Source organism: Hibiscus syriacus, unplaced genomic scaffold (genome assembly GCF_006381635.1).
Source record: "Hibiscus syriacus cultivar Baekdansim isolate YM2019G1 unplaced genomic scaffold, ASM638163v2 tig00001120_pilon, whole genome shotgun sequence".
In the NCBI taxonomy this organism is placed as follows: Eukaryota; Viridiplantae; Streptophyta; class Magnoliopsida; order Malvales; family Malvaceae; genus Hibiscus; species Hibiscus syriacus.
Window position 1 is genome coordinate 1,993,814 of NW_024061845.1, and position 23,051 is coordinate 2,016,864.

Consider the following 23,051-nt stretch of genomic DNA (forward strand, 5'->3'; position numbering starts at 1 on the left):
GTTCTTTTTCGGATTATGTTACATTGAATGATAGGTGAAGGACAAGGCAAACGAAACCGCAGGGAAGGCGAAAAACGAATGCGACTCGGCCAAAGAGAAAGCTCAAAAGGCTAGAGGCAGTGTGGCCAATGATTCAAAGGAAGCTATTATCAAAGAAAATGCAGAGAAGATAAAGCAGAGCATGAACAAAAAGGACTGGTGATGATTCTATTAGCCGAGACAGGCCGATTATCATTACGATAGGTGTCAAGTGGAAGCGCAGTGATGTATGCAGCTAAGGCATCCTAACAGACCGGTAGACGTGAACCTTGTTCCTACATGACCCGATCAATTCGATCAGGCACTCGCCATCTATTTTCATTGTTCAACGTTTCATGCTTCTTGGGGCTTCTTTGGCGACCGTGAAGTCACCGGATGAATTGCCGAGTAGATAGATCAGATCCGGACGCGGCTGTTGCTCCGAGGCGATACGGACTCGACCCGCTCCTACTCACCCCGGAGCACCATAGCATGTCGGGAATAAGGGGGGACATACTGGACGTAACCACTCCGTTGGTTGGGGGCTGTGCCGCCCTGCCTTTCGATCGATACACGCTTGAGTAGGCCGATTAATACCAAAAGAACCCATTATCATTAATATTTTTGTTTCTGTTTTAGGCTATTTTCCTGGCTAATTGCCATTTATCATGATATGTATTACTATATTGGTTACTAATTTAATATATATTCTAAATATTTTATATTCTTAAATTACTATTATACACTCCCAGTATATTATTAATCCTCCATTTGTGTTAATCACAAATATACTACTCCAATTATGATACAATTAAAGTTCTTTTTAGTATATTAATCTTAAAATATATCTTTATGTTTTTACTTTTTTTTTACAAATTAATAGTTTATTTTATATAAATTATTTTTAATGATATGACATAGTTTAATTGTTTTTAATATTTTTTTATATAACCTTTTTCATATATTAAGATAATATGTATTAATTAATACATTTTAATCGCTTTAGAATATTTCATTAAGTAAATACCTTTTTAATTAGAATTCGTATATAAATTTTCTTTATCAACTATAATGATTTTGGAACATATTAAACTATATATTTATTTTAATTAGTTAAGCTTAGGTTTATTGTATTTTATATGAAATTCTTTTTTTTAATGGAAAAAGAAGGTAAAGCCTTTTACAAATTGAACTCCACTAGCTAGTCCAGATTTATCATGATTCATGATTTAAAACATCATGAAGGAAGGTCGGTGGGTGATCAAGGAACGAGCAAAACGGGTTTTCCAGTTAACAAGGGCTCCAAGTTTGGGGATCCAACAATGAGACCAGAAGAGCACTTTATTGCCATCACCGATGGACCAGCAAACAAACGAACGCAAAGCTCCCCATATCCTAGACAGAGAGGACCAGAGAGTGGAGCAGTTCAAACGAGAGATGGAGAGGGGGCAATGATCAAAAACCTTGTATTTATGCCTTAAAAGAATGATCCAAAGAGCATATTTGTTGTTAATCAAGGCAAAACAAATTTCCCAAAGGAGAGCATTGTTGTGAGCCCTCAAAGATCTGAAACCGAGACCTCCACAAGATCGTGGTTGAGCGATGGAACTCCAATTGACGAGATATATTTGAAGGGCCCCATAAAAATTTTCGAATTATCTGTTCAATTTCGTTATAAATACGAACAGGGAACATGCTGGATTGCATAAGTACGTTGGGATGGCTGCGAGGATGGATTTAGCAAGGGTTAATCGTCCTACAAAAGAGAAAGTAGAGGCTGCCCAATTGTTAAGTTTATTATTGATCTTAGCAATGATATAATGAAAGGAATCAAAGTAACCCGCTTGTGAATAACCGAAACTCCAAGATAAGCACCTAGATCTATTACTTGGTTGAAGCCAAGAATTGAACAAATGGAAGAGGCCATTTCAATGTCGGTGTTGGGGGAGAAATAGATATCAGACTTCCGGTTATTAACCTTATGATTGGAAAATTGACCAAATTGATCAAGGATATCATGGAGAAGCCTTGCCTGGCTCGGGGTAGTTTTGCTATAGAGAATTAATTGGTTAGCAAACATTATTAAATAAGAGAGGCCAGGGCTGTTGTGAGCGAGGTAAAGAGGCGCCTAAGAACCATCGGCAACAGCTTAATGGATGCGATGATCAAGCCGTTCCATAGTTAAAACAAATAAGTATGGCGAGATCGGATCACCCTGCCTTACGCCTCTAGAAGGAGAGAACGACTGACAAAGTTGACCATTCCACTGGACTTGGATAGAAGAGGAAGAAATACACCACCAGAGAGATTTGACAACCGAAGAGGGAATTTAGCATCTCGGAGGGTGTCGGCAATAAAACTCTAGTTAAGACGGTCAAAGGCTTTCTGTAAATCAATTTTGATTGCCTATCCAGCCTGTTCAACCTTTCTTCTTTTTCATAGAATGTATGGCTTCCTGATTGATGATGATGCTTTCAGTAATGTTTCTACCAGAAAGAAAACTAGTCTGATTAACCGCGATTAATTTAGGCATCACCGGTTGAATCCGCCTCACAATAATTTTAGTGATCAACTTATAGAGAACCGAACAGAGACCAATGGGGTGGAAGTCAGAGAAGGTACTAGGAGAGTCACTTTTCGGAATAAGAACAAGGATGGTTCGATTGAGGATTGCAGGGATATCGCCTCCCTCGAAAATTTGCTGCACCATATTGCAAATGGAAGGACCAACGATCAGCCATTGCTTCTGGAAGAAATGAGCATGAAGGCCATCGGCCCCCGGAGCCTTGAGCGGAGCCATGGCAAAAAGAGCCGCTTTGATTTCATCACACGAAGGGATATGATCAAGAGAATCCATAACGCTTTAATAATTAAAATTTTATTAAAATAATATTAAAAGAATAAAATAATATTACTTATTATTAATAATTCAATAATATTATATATCATTAAGTTAAATATAGAATATCATATATTATTATTACATAACTAAGTATACGTTAATATAATATTCAAAAGTATAATATTATTAAAATTATATTATATATTAAATATTTTAATAATTCTATATTAGTTAATAATTACAAAAATAATTGATGGGGACAAGACTCCTTTTGACCCCATGATATTTCTCCAGTAGATAAAACACTTTATAGAAAATAAAAAAGAACTAAGAAATTGAATTAGATTGGAGAAAACCAATTACAGCTATCAAATACCAAAATATAAAAAAATACTTTTAAGAAAACGAATTACAACTATCAAAGATACCCTTACATTTTTTTTATTCCTACGTTGGCTAAATTATTATTTTTTAATTGTATAGAGTGAATACAAGGTAATAACTGCTTTATTTTTTTTAATATATTGACAACACACACTTTACAAACTTAGCTGTTCGAACACAAGATCTTTAAGAAAAAATATCTTCAATTTTACTACTGAGAGTTTCATCAATTAAATTATTTTGGATACGTTTAGCCAAAGAATAACAATAAAGGAATAATTCTATAATAAAAATAAAACATAAATTTTACCCCCAAAAAAATATTTTCAACTCCCAACTCTATTTGAGCTTTTCTTTTCAAGTATGAGAATAAGATTCTAATATAAAGGATTTTAATTTGATCCAATTTTATAAAATCATATTTTTCCCCTAAAAGTTAGATTTGGGACGAGACGAGTTTTGAGATGGTGATAATTAAATTTGAATTAGAGTCAAATTTAGAATAAGAATATTTGATCCATCTCAACCTTAAATATTTTAAATGTATTTTATAAATTTAATTCTTCATTTTTTTCTCTTCTTTATTTTCTTTGCTCCCATAATTCTCTCATCTCTCGATCTTCTAAATTTTTATAACCCTAAAATCCTCATCTACTATCGTACCAGTAGGTATAGATCGTCATCGTTGAATTTCAAAATTTTCCAACAACTCTTTCAAATCTCCTAATCTACAAATTGGTGTTCATTTCATCAAAAAATGTATCGATATCCATAAATTTAATTCAAAATTGTTCGACTCATTTACTTTTTATCTTCTTTCTTTATCGTTAGATAGAACTGAGATAAAATTATATTGTTTTCATCACCAATACAATTCTATTCATAGTTGGAAATCGTCGAAAATAACTTTCAATTGTTAAAAACCATCATATTGAAATATGAGTATTTTCTTTTTTTTTTTCTTTTTTTGTTTGTTTTTTGGGGTTTTGTTTTCTTTTTCTTTCCAACTCTTTTTTATTCATTTTTGCATTTTTTGTTTTATAAAATTTTAATTTTAGTATAATGAATTTAGGGTTTTGAAAGTTGATGTCGGGTAGAATAAGATTAAAATAGATTTTTATCTTAAATTTTAGATTAATTTCAGAATAAATAAAATCATTTAAAATAAAATCAAATTAAATACCAAACAAAAATACAAAACACTCGAATTAAATTGAAAACGATCAAAACTAGATATTATCCGACTTATCCTCATCTCTAATCCTTTCAACAATAATCCATATCTCGGGAAATTTGAGTTGCCTTAGTTGTTGAGTTAAACAAACTGTCTTCAATGTTGATTATATATTCAATGTGTGGTTCTCCATGGCTATTAGAAATCGACTAGATTTATGTTTTGTCTGTTGATTATAAATGATTCGATATGTGGTTCTCCTTGGATACATTGACTAGGTATAATTATATTCAATGTGACACGGGTGTTCAAAAGTACTTGATCCGTCGAATTGTCGACTTGATGTAAAATTATCATATATTTTAGATGTAAATACTTGATTTTTTGAGTCGGGTATCCGGCCCGTTATTTTTGGTGGGTTTTCGGGTCGGACCCTAGTCACAAATTTGCCCTTAATCGGGTACCCGCCGACCCGATTTCCCTTTTTATTGTATTATTATTATTATTTTTATTTTAAATTGGATTTTTCATTTCTAATTTCAAAATTATTTCATCCTAACATTCTAAATCTCTATTTGTTTCAAATATTTCACCTTAACATTTAATTATTTATTAAATTATTTCTTTTAATCTCAAATTATTTCAAATTTAGTTGTAATTTTATTATTTTATTTTATTATTTTATATTTTTTAGATTATATAAGTTGAATTTATAAATTTTATGTTTATTTTATGTATTATAAAGTTTTTAAGTTTTATTTTTTATGTAGATTTTTTAAATTAATATAAATTTAAAAAATAAAATAAAATAAATATTAATCGGAAACCCGTGATCCGAAAATGCAAGTACCCGAGTTTTACGGTTACCCGCCTCTTATGGGCGGGGTCACGGGCCAAATTTTTGTGACCCGAAAAATCTCGGGGTACTAGCATTTCAGGTACCTGAAAATGCGGGTACCCAAATTTGAACACCCCTAATGTGAGTTGACATCGAAACTCTTCTTAACCTCTAATAGGGGAAGATAAGATGGTATGGTTCGAGGGAGTTGAAGGGACTAAAACTATAATTAGATTTGTTTATTGTTTTACTCAAAAAAAATTAAAAATAAAAATTATAATCGTGTATTTTTAAATTTCTAATTTAGTATGGATAAATTATATAGATTACCATTTGATTTCTATACTCTTATTTTAGTCACTAAAGTATAAAATTTTAATGAATCACTAAATTTCTAAATTACTTTTGTTTTAGTCACTCAAATGTTTATCTATGTAATTGTGTGCTGACTTTTTATTTTTCTGTCAATATTTAGACTGGTCAGTATGTTAATCATCATTGTAGACGATTGTAGATCTAAAAGTTTTATATTGGCCTATTTCGACTCACTGAATCTAAATTTAACTTTCTTTTAACCCAAATTCATAAGCCTCGACTAGATCCTAAACCCCAAGTCTCAATCAAACACTACATCTTAAATCACAATCACACACTAAACCTTCGTAACCCATTTTCATCCTCAACGGTCTAGTGATTGGATGGAGAATCCCAACGTTGAAAAGGTAAACATCAGTGAAGAGAATAATATATCTCAAAATTGAGGTGATTTGATAGTCGGTATTAAGATGGGTGAGGAAGAAAGTCAAAAGTTGGAAGAAATTATGAGGCTTTTGTGGAGTTTCTATAAGAAATTAAACTAAAATACTTGTAATGAAAGAAAAAGATGAGTTGAACAATGTTATTATTGTTTATAATTGATGCTAGACGGTGACGGTTGAATAAATTGAAGTTGTAAAATGATAAATTTGTGGAGCTTAGGGTTTTTTCTGGTTAAACATGCATCATATTCGTGTTTATAAGGGCAAGATTATTTTGGTGAAAAATATTGGCTCATTAGCCTCCAGCGATAGTAGTTGGTGGTAATCATAATGATGATCAAAATATGAGTTTGGTTCAGACTAAGATAAGAAAATAGAGAGAAGAAAATAGAAAGAAAAAAGGAGAGAAAATAAAAAATAATTTTTTATAAAAATACAGAAGGACATCGCTTTAGTCTAGAATTAAATAAGAAGTAACCTTACAATATTCTTAAAACGAAAAACTAAAATTACTTATATAGCATAGGAGAATTTTAAAATTATAATTTTCTACTAAAATTACATATCCTTAAATGATATTACAAGTAGTGGATTGATGAAAAAGTCTAAGATGATAGTCCCTTAACAAGCACACAATCATAAATTTTGTATCAATATATTCTACAAACAAACATTATAAGATTTAAATAAAAATGTTATTTGATATATAAATAAGTGATCGGAATCGAGATTAAATTATTTTTTTCTATTCATAGTCAAACCAAAGACTTCAGCCGTATCCAAATTCTCATTCAAATGAAATGCCTCGACACATTCTTCTTCCTGCACCAAATAGAATAAAATTCAAATATGTTCAAACATATCATAAACATGTTACAAAAATGATATCTTTTAAACATATTTTACATTCTTTTCTTTCACTTGTCAATACACACATAAAACCATCCATTCAAACATATCATTCATGCACTTCTTCATTTACTTACCTATGATCACATTAATTTATATCATACTATAATTAAGTATATTCTTACATCATCGTACACAATCGTATCATATTTTAGTGTATCATAAACATAACACATACTTTTAACATAGCATAGGCATACCTAACCAAAAGATCATCAATACCCTAAATACATGTCGCATTTCCTAGGAGTTAAAGGACAAGAGGATTACATAGATCTTTCTTGAACCTTGACATGTCGTCTCAATTGTAACGTCTTTAATCTGGTCTAGATGGAAATCAAACTAGAGATACCACATTAATCGATCTGAACTTAATCAAAGTCCAAACAAACCGAGACGAATAAATATAAATTCACACAACACCTAGTAAATTTACAGATTCACTGATTATTTAATCTCTAAATAAATATTTCACTGTGATATCGATAACATCCATAAGTATTAGGTCTGTGAAACTAAAAGTATTATTTTACTTGTTTAAGGTGTATATTACTTATAATTATACATGTGATATACTTAATCAATAGAACTGATCAATTTCCCTTAAATGAGTGTAATTAGAACACTTCAATTATCTGAAGAAAAGAGTGAGGATTGAAGAATTGCACAGGTAATTACACGCTCAATGTATTTAATGCATAAAACTAATGCAACATACGAGATTAAGATGTAATTATATCGGCCAACCAAACATGAATTAAAATTCATTATAACACCAAGAAGATGCACTAATAATTACACTTCAATACAATTGCTCTCACATGCCCAAACACACCCATAGAAATATGTTGTAGCATATGATTTACTAAATTCATAAGCATAATATGACATATTTCCCATACATTGGCACCACATAAAGCTACTGGCTTTCAAGATTCTAAACTAAATTCGAAAAGGGGGATAGAAGAAGAGAAAATTCGTCATATTCATTCATGCTCTACAATTTTTCTTATTTACATTGAATGTGGAAATCAATTGCAGGGCATCATGCACTGCAGCATACTTCAATCCCACCCACTCGTATCAACATTCAGATTTGGTAAATCAAATTGCAATGGAATCTGTTTTACCCTAATGATATACACAAATTGGTTTGGTTAATTTATGATCTTACTTCTACAACATCGCCATCTTTGAGCTCTGTGCCAGGCAATACCAGTTGACCATTAACTAGAACCAGCTTTCCCTCGAGACCTGCTCTTCTTGCAGCATCTGCAGCAGTGCTGCCGGTTCTCATTCTCATAATGTCACCATTAGGCCAACATATAATAACAACCTCCCCAAGGACAACGGAACCTGGGTTGTTTCTAGATTTGGCACCGCCATCTTGTCTTCCAAAACTTGCATCCGAACGTAATTGTTCTTCCCATTGAAGCATTGTCCTTAGCAATCGTACCTATATAATTTAAAAGTCTCAACTCAGCAGCATATTTCATTTTCAGGAAGAAAAAAAGGGGTTATCCCATCGGCACATGATCGCATTTAGAGAAAAATAGTTTGAATAAGTACAGTGTTGTGAAAACAGAGATGTATATTCAGACAAACGCGGATACACTGTATGAAAGGGGAAGCAATACATAACAAGAGGATTTAGAATCACTGAAGTGGTAAAGCAATTAGCATGTATGCATGATTGGACTAATTGAAGTCTTCTAGTTAAGTAGTTGAATGCATGTTCATATTGATGGTCTTAGGTTCAAGTTCCATGAATATGAAGTTCTAGATCCTACAACTAGCAAATCAAATAAAAAGAAAAAGGGCTATTAGTAATTGTGTTGCTAGAACTAGGAAGTTTGATCAACAGATGGTACAAAACTCAAACACAAATTCTATATTAGGAATGCTGTAAAGGAGAAGGTTAACAAGAAACGATAAAGAAACAAATAAATATATGACCAGTCACAGAAAAAGTTATTTAATTGTTTAAATATATAATAATAGTGAAAGGTGATTCATGGATATAAGAAACAAGGAAAAGAAGCTTTCTGCATGATTTGGAAAAGTCATACTTCGACAACTGAAACTTATCTAGAAATGTTTACCAAACCTTGCGGTTGATGCTAGCTTCAATTGAATTGGAAGCAACATAATCTAGGTTCGGCCTTGATTCAATTGATTCAACTGGTTTGCCTTCAAAAACAGCAGACATAACAGTCCAATATTCAGATTCTTCCTGCTCTGTCAAATCGATCACTTGGATAAAGGTTGGCAAAAGACGTTCAAATTGGTCTTGCTGCATGAAAATAATTTAATGAGGTAAGCAAATCTTCTTCTTACGGTAAACAGATGTTATGATCAGTTAAAATTGAACAGCCAAGAAAGGAGATGCTGGAAGAAGCAAAAGCTTACTGATACGCCAAGTTCTGAACAGCTTATTAAATATGGTTACTGTTGAAAAATCTAAGATGCCCCAAAAACAGGGATGCATTATTAATCTTTACAAACATTCCAAAATGAGATCCAAGGGAATCAGGTGAGAAGATAAGAATGAAAATCAAGTAATTAAAAACTTGTTCCATTTCTGGGGAGCAATAAATCAGTCAATGTCTCAGATGATTCCCCAAAAAATAGATTTAAAATTTATTGGATTCCAAATTTCCCCATTTTCCTACAAAGTAAGAAAATATCAAATACCTCATCCGAATTACGAAAACACACTAAGCATCATAAAAGAAATAGACAAAAGAATTGAAGACATTTAATTTCCTCAATAAGCTTTCTAAATGTACCTTATGGTATATGCCATCCCGACAAAGTGTATATTTCTCAAGGCAAGTACACCAATCCCCATGTCCCGGTTCACACCACCACTCATCTGAAACCTGGTAAGCCAAGTTGATAGCAGCAAACCAAATTAGTAGTTTTAAAGTTAACAAGTTGTCCCACTTTTGATTATAAGACTATAAAAATGTAAGCCTATGAAAGCTCAAGGTATTTTGAAGATTTAAATTTTAGTATTCAACTAGTATAAAATCTTAGCTTCGTTCATCATTCAACAACACACAATATTGCACATAATACTAGCTTTTATACTCCAGAAAGAACCAAAAAGTCCTAGCAGAATACAACTTTGTGAGATTCTCCTCTAAGATATCAATTTTGGATTTTCAAAGGCCTGCTTTTCATTTAACAAATGCACAAATGGAAAAATTATATTAAACCCAACTTTGTATCAATAGATATAAGAATTCTTATCTATCTCCCATGCAAACCATGCAGTGATACATGAGGCCCATCCAGTGACATATGACCGATGATTGAGAGTACCTTCGGGGAGTGATTATAGCATTATCCATTGCTATGTACTGGACTGAAATTCAATATTAGAAATGAAGCAAGCACCTTTTTGTATAACCTAGCATAAGCTTCCCATCGCTTTATTTGGAAAGAAGACCTTCGGTCAGCTACAGCTTCAGAAGCAGCCAATCCAAAGCTCACAGCAACAAGCAACTCTCTCCCCTCCTTATCTATTCTGTGGATGCAATTTTATGCACCAATTAATTAAATGTTAAGATTAGAAGGTAATAACAATTAAATAATAGGTTTATAACATACTTGATTACAACTGCAGCAAGTAGGTTACTTCCTTCCACTCTAAGGACAGGATGTCCCACTTTCAGGGAGCTATACTTCTGAAACGACTCATAGTCCATGGAATTTTGATCATCCAGATCTTCGGGGAGATAGGATGATTCTTCAATTTCAGATTCATCCAAGCTGCTTATGGAAGGTAAATCATTTCCAGTTTCTTTATAAAGCCAGTGGGCCGCAAGTCCATGTTCAGCATATTCATGCATTCTCTGAGAAATTTATCACTACTATTAGATAAATTAATCCCAATCTCACTCAAGTGTTACATCAAATAAACCAGGAAGAAGTTCAGAACCTGTGTTCGAATCTGAACTTCCAAAGGTGAGGCATCAGGACCTTGTACTGCAGTGTGCAAAGACTACAATTGGCAAAGGAAAAATCGTCAGAAATAAGACCCAAATACAGGAAGAAAATATACTTTGCTCTATGCACCAGGCATGCGGATAATTGTTCTCGAAATTTCACTTTTTATTGATTAAAATCTAGTCGTTGTTACACATCTGGTATTGCTTGTATGTTGATTAAGTCAATTAATTATGCTAGAGTAGAAAAACTGTTCCTTGCAAGATACACTGTGAAGGGCTTTTAAATTGAATGATTGGCGAAGAAATTGTTTGAGAAAAATAAACTGTACATGGCCCTATTTTAACTAAGAAAAACAGGAGGATTTACAGCTTAATCAAGTTATGAATCTAAGTTAACATTTTACACTGTTTCTTGGTGCAAAATTGATGTTACCTTTGAAATGGTCTTCAACTCATTTTAAGAGATTTAGTCAATAAGAATGTATTAGTTCTTGCAAACAATTTCAAAGATAATGCCTAGAATGATGTATCAAAAGGCAGAAACTTAATACATACATTAATTGTCAGGTGCGAAGCTTGTTAAATACATGCTTGGCCTTATATCTGTGAATGACTATGTTGATATATTCGTGTCTTCAATATATCTATGAACATTGCAAAATATTACCTGATAACCGCTGGGTTTAGGATTAACAATGTAATCATCAAATTCACCATCAATTGGAGTCCACAGCCTGCAAAAAAAGGATAGTGTGACTCATAATAATTTCTTTAAGAAAAAGACGACATTATTAAGAAGTATGGTTTATGACTATTGTTAAAACTAAGAACTTGTATGTTCTTATAAATGTAGCTACCATTAGCCAAAGAAATTGTTCAAAAATATGTATATGTTCCTTTTTCTACCATGTGTATCTTTCCTTAAATCCATAAAACATAAATAAAAGTAATTCTAAACAAATTAATCATTGAAAAATATATAAAATAACAAAAGAAAAGAAACACGATGAAATACCTGTGTACAATGTCAAGAAGACTGTAGCAACATTGAACTGCAGGACCATGTAGGGTTCCGTTCTTGTCTCCAACAACTACCCTCAGTGCACGTGCATCATATATTTTATTGATGCCAACATCTTTCCTTTTCATCTATAGAAAGATGAAGAAACAAACTAAGCATCAGAAGAGATTACAAGGGGATTTCTGAACCAGAAACTGCTTGCTTATTTTTAATAAAAGATTTTTTAATCATATTTTAACTCTATCTTGATTGATAATATTATTCTAAACGGCCAAGTAAAATGCTTCAAGAACCCAATATATTGTTACATTTTTACTGCATAAAGTCTCCTATATAGATACTATACGTTGGTAAGGTTTCACAAGCATAGAAGGAATCAGATTCTTGATTGATTCTTAGATGTCTCATCAAACCATTACTGTAATAGAACTTACAGCTATGAGCCGCAGCTACAAAATCATCACAGTTTTACACCTTCAACAATATTGTTAACTATGTTCAGAGAAAACTTTTAAACTAAGACAAGAAGAGGGATTTGACTGCATTTGATTCTAACAACATCACAAACACAAGTATATCCACTTTACGGTTAAGAAACAAAGAATCCAAAATTTGATACAAATACCTTAATTGCTATTCGTACCTTGGTGTAGATACTATACAAACTTTTTAGTCGACTGGATAAAGTAACCTCCATCCCTGGGACATAACTACAGCAGAAAAGAAGAGCATGAGAAAGCATGTAGAAGAAAATAACCAAACTAACCATAGTTGCTCCTAGATACCCAAGAATTAGAACCAATAAATAAACCAAAATGGCTTTATTAGAAAAAAGAAGTAGGAACAGATCATAAGATAAGCAACACATACGAAATTGATATGAGCAACTCCCTCTCAAGTGCCTCCTCACAAACAACAAGAGATGCCAGAGCAGTTCCAGCATCCTGCACAACCTTCGGTTTTGGTTTCATCTCCGAACTTTTTCCAAGATTATTAAGAAAGTTAATCCGTTTTCTACGGTCTGATAAGACATCAAAAGGAACCACTGCTTCCAGAAGATCCTGTATGCATAAAACAACTGAAACTAATTACTCATAATTAAGGTTCCTATTTTATATTACATCATTTGCTCATCTTCCTACTTACTGACTCTAACACCTTCCAACCCCTTTTCTTCATTATTCATGTTTCCACATATGTGCACACATGATGCCAGCATTATTATTTTATACATTTAAAGAGAGAGAGAGAGAGAGAGAGAGAGAGAGGGAAGCTGAAATCACATTTATAGCCAATTAATGCATCTAGTTCAGTGGAAACAAAGACAGCTTGGTACTCTCTGAAAAGGAAGATTCCTTAAAATTACACCATTGCCATGATATAACAAGTATGGAACATTAGAAGTTCGGATTCTGAGTTAGGGCCTTTTAACTTGGGGTTTCTGCAACATATTTTCCTATTAGTTTCATGATGGTAAACACATGACAGCCAAATTGTTTCTCAATTTTTTTTTTCATTAAACAAAAGGTTTCAAGTATAATTGAGGAAGAGTCTGAATCTTGTGCAGATTATCCAGTAAAGCACAAACAAAGCAATCTGACAGAAAATCAAAGTATAAATTGCAACCCTCAAAAGAATTTGACAAGCTTCGTTTGGCCAGAAATTAATGCTACCAGCAATTTATCCACTACATGTCTTTCATTATATAACAGAATCAAACTATGATGTTCAATAATCAATATGAATGTAAATTGGGATATCTTTGAATATCACTTGCTGATGGTGGGCAGTGGCTGTGCATTAAGTACTTTGACTAACATTGTCAATTGTCAAAGGTTCACTAGGAAGAAAGCAATTGTATTTAGTATATAAAATGAAGGCTAAAGCAACCAATTTTTTCAATATATATCATTTTCTGGTAGGAAGGCAAAAGGAACACTATGCATTAAAAAATGTCTATGAATAGGAAATAATTAAAATTGGCACAATCATAATATATCAAAACAAGATTTTAAACAACCACTGACAGAGGGTTTAATGAGCATCTAGACACAGCACACACTTACCTTTATGCTAGTGATATCTTCATCATGCATAGAAGCTTCATCCTCGTTCACTGAATCATTTCCCTGCAAGGTGGACCAACTTCCTTTTGCAGATATTCGTCTAGGATATGTTCCCTTATTACTGGGACTCCACATCAAAGCCAGATCAGCTCGTAGCTTTCTAAAAATTTGAGGCTGCACCATAGTATTGATTAAAAAATTGAAATGCATAAACCAAAAAGCTTCGCTTTTTTACTTAGAAGCAATAAAACCATCCCACCAAAGGAAGAAGATTTGGTAGCTTTCACTAAAGAACATTAACTCATGACATTTATTACAATAACACTATGACATACAGGTTCCCACACAATCAAAGGGTGCCAGTTCTTTTTTTCTAATTCTTTATCCTTGACAATCTGGGGTAAGTACAATCTTAATCACACTATATGAAAAATGGTTTATGTCACATTCATCCAAAGTCTGCACATAATATGGACCTAAAAGTCGATGCAAAATATTTCTGTTACCGCATGGACCTAAAAGATCAAAAAAAGGCTATCTAACACATTGTCATCTAGTACATTGTACCCCGGTTTCATATGGTAATGCCTGATCATGAAAATAGAATCCATGATTAATGTGCCAATTTAAACACTTACGCACAATATATGCATTTTGTTTTCTGGTAAAGTAGTTTAGCTTTACTATAAAACTTTAACAAAAACTAAAGAGAAACGAAAAAGAAAATAAAAAATAAAGAAGGCTCTAATGTTTGGTGATTACAAATAAAATGTCACAAAATGTTTGTTATTTTATTAGGAGAACTATTAGGAGATTTTATTTATTAGTATCTTATATTTTTAGAAGACTTTTTTAGTAGCATTATTTGCTTATTAAGTCTTTTATTCGAATAAGGTGGGTTCTCCTTTGAAATTTGAAATCAGACGACTCTCTCTCAAACGAGTCTCGAGGTGGGTTCTCCTTTGAAAAGAATCATAACTAGAAATCGTAACAAGAAGATGATTGTGCAACACAATCCTGTTCGTACGCAATCCTATACATTACAAAATATGAAGCCTCCCACCTAAACCTATTGAAAATAGGTAGACAGACCAACTTGAACGGCCAAAAAAAACTCTAAACTTGAACACAATATAACTTAAATCTAACATTACAAAATGTATGAGATATGCCCGAACAAAATGTGTCCCACTCAACAGAATTAACCATGCTCAAACTACATGATGAATGGAGTAAAAGATTAAGGATTATATATGCAATATAAAATCATGAAGGACCGAAAAGACAGTCCTTTACCTGAAGAACTGCAAAGCATAGATCTTCAAGCTCCGCCTTCAATGCCCACAGACCCAATCTGGAAGCTAGGGAGCACCAAACAAGTAAGGTTTCTTGGGCAACTGCTTGAGCCTTAGCTAGTGGCAGGGCATAACTGTAAACGATGATTACATCTTTGAGAGCAATTCATAAAATAATACCCTGAAGATTAACCTTAAAAGCACTGAAATTTTTTCAAGAATTATAGCACCACAGGTTTTGTTATAAATATCTCAGAGCTTCGTATATTTGTTCAAAGGAAGGAGAAATATGGTGTGTCTATAGTACAATGATTTTGCAAAGGGTTTAAAAAATTAAATCCAAAAGATTTTGGAAACAAATTATTATTGTTTCATTCCAGTGAACTAGCTTTCTTAATACATGGGAAGGTGGATTAAACCTAAGGATTAACGATAACTAGGCCAATTTTGGTTGTTTTTCAATGAACTAAATAATATCAAAATGATACGCAGATCTGTTTTCACTTCATGATAAATCCAATATGTAAATTTAAGACATTACATTGTTCTCATATTGTGAAGACGGTCTGCCAGTTTGACAAGCACCACCCGTGGATCATCAACCATTCCCAACAGCATGACTCGTAAATTGTTAGCCTTAGAAGAAAAGGAAGAATACAAAAGTCAGAAGACGATAACTTCTAATACTAGAAAGTACAACTTTATTTATTTATTTATTTCTCTATAACTATTTATTGCAGTTTTCAACCACCCATGTCCATTGAGATAATTCTTGAAGACAACCACAAGAACGAGAGCTTTGAACCATAGAACTTGACACTTCCGTAGAGAAGGAGATCCATACAATTTCTCTCAAGGTCTTTATGTGATATCACAGAGAGACTTCTAACTACTATCACTTAGATCCCTGCAATGTGCATTTTTACAGTTTTCTACCTTACGTACTAATTTGAGCACTATTTTTAAGTTTAAAACTGTATGGGTTTTAAGTTCACAAATGTCAGAGAACACATTCAAAACCATTTCAACTGACCTCCCAACAACAAACAACAAACAAAACTATACAATTTAGTTGTACTGAAATAACCAATTGATATTTACCTATGGTATAGCTTAAAATTAGCTTCTAAAACATCACATTTATCTATTATATAGTGAAGAATCTCAAACCACATACCTCTTCATGACCAAGGGAACTCTGGTTAACATTTATCCTTCGATGTCTTCGTAGAAGCTGCAAACAACATATTAGATGAATCAGATAAATATATATATAGTGCAAGGCATTAAATATTACAATATGAGGATCCAAAAAACAAAAGAATGATCATGAAAATGAAAATGATATATTGCCCCACAAAGGCATCATGCATTTTTGGAAACACAAGGAACAACATCAACTACGGTAACATAGTTATAGCTTCCCTATCATTTCCATCAATTGATGAGACATTTATTTCCCAAATGTACCAGATCAGATATCAGAAATAAAAACGCTTCTTTTTTCTTTTCTTTTTTTGGCAAAAAAGCAAAGGAAATAAATAAGAATTACCTTGACAACATAAGTTGTTTCTAGATAATTTCTACGAATTTCCAAATTGGAAAAAAAAAGTTCCATTGGAAGATAAACATGCCTAACTAATGCTTTTGTTTTATGGAGCTTTTAATATGACCAAAGAGTTTATCAACTCACCTAGGAATTTCTAGTGAAAACCAACTCAATTCCAGAAATGGATATTTTTCAACAATTCATTTTTTCAATTAAAAATGAGTTACAAATGATGACCTGCTGGCCCTTTACATGTCAATATAAGAATAAGATAAAAATATGATACGATCACCAATAATGAACTTATTTTCTTCTTATTCTTTTCTTTCTATGTTAGTTTTTTCTTTTACAGTTTAAAACTTGCACAAACAACCAACTACGGTTACATGACTGGAGTCAGCTCTCCAAGACACTAGCGCTTCACAAACACACGGAAAGGTACAATAATAAACTATCCTTATTAAAGGGTTAAGATGTAAAACAAGGTAAGCATACTGCTTACAAATACTTTGTAATGGAAAATAATGATTAAGGATGATGATTCTACAGACAACAAAAGCTAAAATCAAGGCCTTACCTGATTTATATAACTTAGTCTAGAAACACCAGCTACCAACCTTGTTACATCATCACCAAATTCTGCTTCTATGCTGAACAAACTTTCACAAGTATCATCAACCACATCATGTAGTATCCCAGCCACAACTGTGTCAACAGCCTGCAGTTTACAACTAATAAGAAAGACTGCAATTTAAGGGCTACATTTTGAACCCCGGTACTTGTAAGGGCTACATTTTTCTAATAATAAGAAAGACTTCAATTTTCTAAGAATAATACTGCATGAACCAAGTTTCCATACCATCATCAATCGAATTTAGTCAATTATCGTCCCATGCAATCATTGGTACGTAAGACCAAATGTCAACCATTAACATCAAAACATTAAAATGGCTATAGTTACTGTTTAAAACATTACAATAGCTATTGATTTTACTCTAAGATGTTTTACTGCCCTACAATAGGGAACAATTCTTGTACCTGCATAATACCATAATGGTTCCCTAACTTCTCTGAAAGAGAGTAATGGTCATATTGAATTGGTCTACACGTATAGCGACAGATTAATGAAGGAAAACTCTAAGCTGGTATGCAGAGGTATGAAATAAATGCACCATATATGCAATATGTGTGCAATAGCACTACAATAAACTTAATAGTGGTTTGTTATACAGTTTCATACTCGTAAGCCAGTTGATGGAACCAACATAGCTAAGATTCTTCCTGTGTGAATGCAATGTGATAAGTATGGATCTCCGGTTTTCCTGAACTGCCCTTGGTGAGCTCTTTTTGCAAATGCAATAGCCTTTTGCACCTGCCTTCACAAATTCAGTGTTTTAGTGGAAGAAGAGGACTATATGCAAGTTATACTCATAAGGCAACGAGACATGGCAAACCTTTGCCTCACTAAATATAGGATAGTCAGTCACATCTATTCCTTCCACAGTAAAAGATCCTGCACCATATTGATTGGAATTGTTAACATTGCAAATTGAGAAAAATAAAATATGGAGAAAGTGATTCAGTAATTAGGCAGTGGATAGTTTGACATCTAATGAGAAAAAAGAAAGCAGGAGATTGTGATTGTAAATGTAAACTGTAAAGAGCATAAATTATAGATTTACAGTAATGGTCTTGCAGATAAGCTAACATAAAGAATCAATAAATGGTATGATAAGAAGGAACACAAGGCCCCTGATAAAAAACCACATCCTTTTCATTATGCTCAATTATTATTTCATAATTTTGGAAAGGCATCAAAAGCAGAATCCTCTGGCTTAAAAATGAAAATACACGTAGCAAAGCAAGTGATTCATTGTAAGCTAAGGCTACAAGACCTAGGGAAGAAAGTTACAAGTGAACGTTATGCTAAAATTATTTCTAAATTATAAAAGCAAAAACTTAAGTGAAGTTATAATTCCAAAACTGCAGGAAACTCCAAAGCAAAAGGAATTAAAACGAAAGGGTACCTTGTTGCTCCTCCACTTTGGGCCACAAGAAGTCAACCTTGGTGGAAAGACAAGCCCCAGAGGCAATAGCAACGGCAGTAACAGCCAGTTGGGTAATCGCAGAAGAGACAGCCCCATGGACACTGGAGCCAGAGGCGGCAGCAGCAGCAGCAGCTATGGTGTTAAGGGAAGCAGAAACAGTGAATTTCCTGGGAAAACAGCTCAACCTAGTAGCAGTTCGGGGATAGAATTTGTGGGGGAAAAGAGTGGAAGCTTTGTGGGCAAGAAACATTTCCTTGGAATGGAGGGATTGGCATGAAGATGAAGATGAGCCAGAGGGCATGTTCAGGTTAAAACAATAATAAATTTTTAGTGGGGGTAAAAAATCAAATGTTAAACATGAATTGATTCTAGTTGTTGGAAGAGAGGAAGAATGAGTGTTTTTAAAGCTTTTTCTTTTATTTGTGTGGTTGGGAATCCTAAAACGGTTGGTACATAATGGAGGAAAAATAAAATATTTTTCTGGAAAAGCAATAGCAATCAAAAAGAGAAAGCACTGATGCTCTCTCGTTGAGAGTCGATCTCAAGACCTCCCTCTTACTAAACAGGTGATCAAACCAACTGAGCTACAAGAGCATATCTGTATCACTTGAAGTAATAATTTATCTATAAATATTTTTTGCATTAAGCATTTCATTAGAATTATTACTGTTATTCAACGGTTCAATTACAGAAAATCATAGTGGATTCGAACATGTTAACCTTCTCTTCACCATATTTAAACAATATATATTTTCCTTCGCATTATGTTGACGTGTTAACAATAAGATTGAGGTTCTGAAATTTTAGTGTTTGAGGTTCAATGTATACATTTGTTCGTGTGTGATTGTGTCCTATTATTCGTCTAGATTTTTATTTAAATATTTTAATTTAAGTTGACGTTTATGTTAGTTTGATTTTAATCCTATTATATCGTGATAAAACTATATGTGTGTCTATAAATCTTAAATATATATATATATATCAATTATAATTATTTTTATAATTATGTCAGACATATCAGTTCGGGAAAAATTATTATATATTATAAATTTTAATATTCATATTTTTTATAATATTTGATTCTAATATATTTTAATTTTTTAATATTACGTTGGTTAAACAATTTGTTTTAAGATAATATTAATATTTATATGATAAATATCTCTCTCTCAATATTTAGACTATTTTAACCGATGATGAATGTACTAAACCCCTTAGGAAATCAAGTACATCATCATTATTTTAGATAAATTATTGAATTAAAATTAATTTGTTAGGGAAAAGAAGAAAAAAAAAAGAAAATTTACATATTCATTTTGTACCAGTATCAAAATTTTAGATCTTTTAATTTTTCGATCCGTCATTGATTTTAAACTATTTATTTTAACTTTTAACCATTTTACTTAATTATTTTCAAAACGTAAGTTAATGGAAAATACTAAACTTATAGTTTATTCTGTTAGAGTTTGACTCAAATTCAAAGTGGCATAAATTAATTTATATATATATTGAAAAGTAAGAAACCTAATTTGATTAAAAGTATAAATTTTATTTTTTTCCTTTATGTAGAAAACATACTTTGAGTATATATTTTTACTTTATAAGTTCCCATTGTAATCAAATATCTATCTTTATAAATAGATACCAAGGATCAGGGTTAGATATTAAGTTTTCCACGAGGAATCCTCTTCTATTATTCTCTTGACTAAAATCTTTGTATCTTTTTTAATAAGAGATAATTATACATGTTATTATCATCTAACAAATTAGTATAAGAGTTATGGTTCGAGCTGTGGAATTTTGAAGGAAGTTATTACTACGAATTTTGTTAGCGATTTTGGAGACGTGCAAGAGGATGTAATTTGTTTGCTTCAACGGAGATTACATAAGAATTAAAATTGTTAAAGACTTGATGAGAGTGCTTCAAATGATATGTGAGTTACGTAAAGATTAAAGTTGTAGAAGACTTCAAGATTGAGTTTTTGATAAAATTTGGGTTAATAGGGAGATTTGTTATATTTTGACTTAAATTATAATTGATAATTAAGTTGAATTTTATTGTAGTTCTCGTGGTTGAATTAGGTTTATTTAATAAAATAAATATTTATTTTTGGAAAGAATTTTTATGAAATAAAAATTATTGGTGACTAAGTATTTGACTCTATAAGTAGAGACTATGTTTTAACCTTTAGAATAGTATGAGATAATTATTTTAAAGAGATATAATACTTTTTGAGATCTACGCAACTTTTGAGATTTATTTTGCAGATGTATTTTTATAGGGATATTAAGAATTTTGAAAATTATTGACGACTAATGACAACTTTGAGAATTACACAATATTATATAAAAATAAATCAAAGTCATCGACAACTACCGACGAATTTGAGAATTACTTTGATTTTTACTCAAATCCTTAAATAATACGTAGGATCAACATCTCCCTACAAAAATTAAAAAAACTTTTTTCTAGGTCTGCCAAAATTAATTTTATACAATATTATATAAAAATTTCCTTAAGTTTCCTCAACTTTTCGAGGCTGGAACCCAGGTTGCCAGTTTGGACTTAAAACAATTTAAGATGATTTAAAATGTAAAATATTTCTATCAGCCTTTTTGTGCCAAACAAGGTTGGTGGTAGCTGCGTCCATCGTGCGTCTTACTTGGTTGTGAGCCTCCCTTAACAAATTTTCAATATAAATAGTCACTCCATTGAAACCAACAAGCACCACTGCCTTCTCTTGTTATCTTCTTCCTCAAACACCACCTCTCTCTTTCAACTCATAATTCCAATGGCCCCAACACTTGCCGATCCTTTCCAGGACTATTCGGCTCTCTTTGAGTTTGTTATCAACCAAGGGAATGGTGTGAAGGGTTTGTCTGAACTTGGTCTCAAAGTTCTCCCTAAGCAATATATCCAACCTTTGGAAGAGAGGACATGCATGTCCAATATCGTACCACAAGAATCCATTCCCATCATTGATATGTCCAATTGGCAAGACCCCGAGATGGCGAAATCCATCTGCGATGCTGCTTCCAAATGGGGTTTCTTCCAAATTGTTAACTATGATGTTCCCATTCATGTGTTGGACAATGTTAAGGATGCTACTTACAGGTTCTTTAGGCTGCAGCTGACATAAAAAATAAGAATTCCAAGGACCTTTCTTCTTCAAACAATGTGAGGTTTGGCACAAGTTTTACTCAAGCAGAAAAGGCTCTTGAATGGAAAGATTATCTTAGTCTATTTTACGTCTCTGAGAAAGAGACTTTTGCATTATGACCTTCGGTCTGCAGGGAAAGAAAATGTTACTTGTTAGATTTTCTTGAATTATTAAACTTTATAACATACAATCTATTTGTAAAAAATATATATTAATAGACCTTCTTTGATAAATTTGCAGGGAGCAAGTGTTGGATTACATGAAGAAGTCAGAAGTTGTCATCAAACAACTGTTACAAATTCTAATGAAGGGTTTAAATGTTAATGAGATTGACGAGACAAGAGAATCACTATTGATGGGTTCAATGAGGACTAATTTTAACTATCTCAAATGTCTAAACCTTGAACTCACTGTTAGATAGGTTGTCACTCTGACTTCTCGACTCTTACAATTCTCCTTCAAGATGAGATCAGAGGACTTTTTGTAAGAGAAAACGATGGAGATAATTGGATTCATGTTCCTCCGATTAAAGGTTCTCTTGTGATTAATGTTGGTGATACCTTACAGATAATGACCAACAGGAGGTATAGGAGTGTTGAACAACGTGTGGTCGCTAATGGAAGCAATAACATAATTTCGGTTCCCATTTTTGTGAATCCAAGACCTTCTGATATGTTACGACCATTACTTGAACTAATCGTAAGTGGTGAGAAATTAGTTTAAAAACAAGTTCTTTATTCAGATTACATTAAGCATTTCTTTCGTAAAACACACGACAGTAAGAAAATAGTTGCATTTGCAAAATTATAAATATAATATTTTTTCTTTATTTGTCTATTGTAATAAAGTTGTTTATTTCATAAAGAAAAATTACTAAGATAAATTATTAGTAATCAAACTCAGCGTTTACAAAAAAAAATGTATCTCATATAAGATTGAAAGGATATCTTTTATTTAATTTGATATAATTATATTTTTATTCTTTTAAGTTTTTCTTATTCTTTCTTCTTTTGTAATCTTCAATCCTGAATG

The 23,051-nt window shown here is 32.4% G+C and overlaps 1 protein-coding gene and 1 pseudogene across 3 annotated transcripts; one reads left to right on the top strand and one right to left on the bottom strand.

Moving 5' to 3' along the window:
- Positions 1-7,884: 7,884 nt before the first annotated feature.
- Positions 7,885-19,205, bottom strand: LOC120123182. Of its 3 annotated transcripts, none has more exons than XM_039142131.1 (18): positions 18,838-19,204; positions 18,265-18,323; positions 18,051-18,182; positions 17,388-17,528; positions 16,439-16,495; positions 15,803-15,897; positions 15,263-15,395; positions 13,967-14,140; positions 12,771-12,961; positions 12,544-12,610; positions 11,895-12,028; positions 11,547-11,613; positions 10,870-10,932; positions 10,539-10,783; positions 10,326-10,455; positions 9,713-9,805; positions 9,031-9,216; positions 7,885-8,379 (listed from the first exon to the last, which is right to left on the bottom strand). In XM_039142131.1, the coding sequence occupies exons 1-18, from the start codon at positions 19,157-19,159 to the stop codon at positions 8,086-8,088; spliced, it is 2,583 nt and encodes an 860-aa protein (XP_038998062.1). In that variant the 5' UTR covers positions 19,160-19,204; the 3' UTR covers positions 7,885-8,085. The 3 variants fall into 3 exon arrangements, 2 of the variants coding, with proteins under 2 accessions (XP_038998062.1, XP_038998066.1); XM_039142135.1 differs by having other exon boundaries at positions 18,051-18,186; positions 18,838-18,913; XR_005516168.1 differs by having other exon boundaries at positions 8,280-8,413; positions 8,934-9,216; positions 18,838-19,205.
- Positions 19,206-21,609: 2,404 nt separating this feature from the next.
- Positions 21,610-22,829, top strand: LOC120123227 (annotated as a pseudogene).
- The last annotated feature ends 222 nt before the right edge of the window (positions 22,830-23,051 follow it).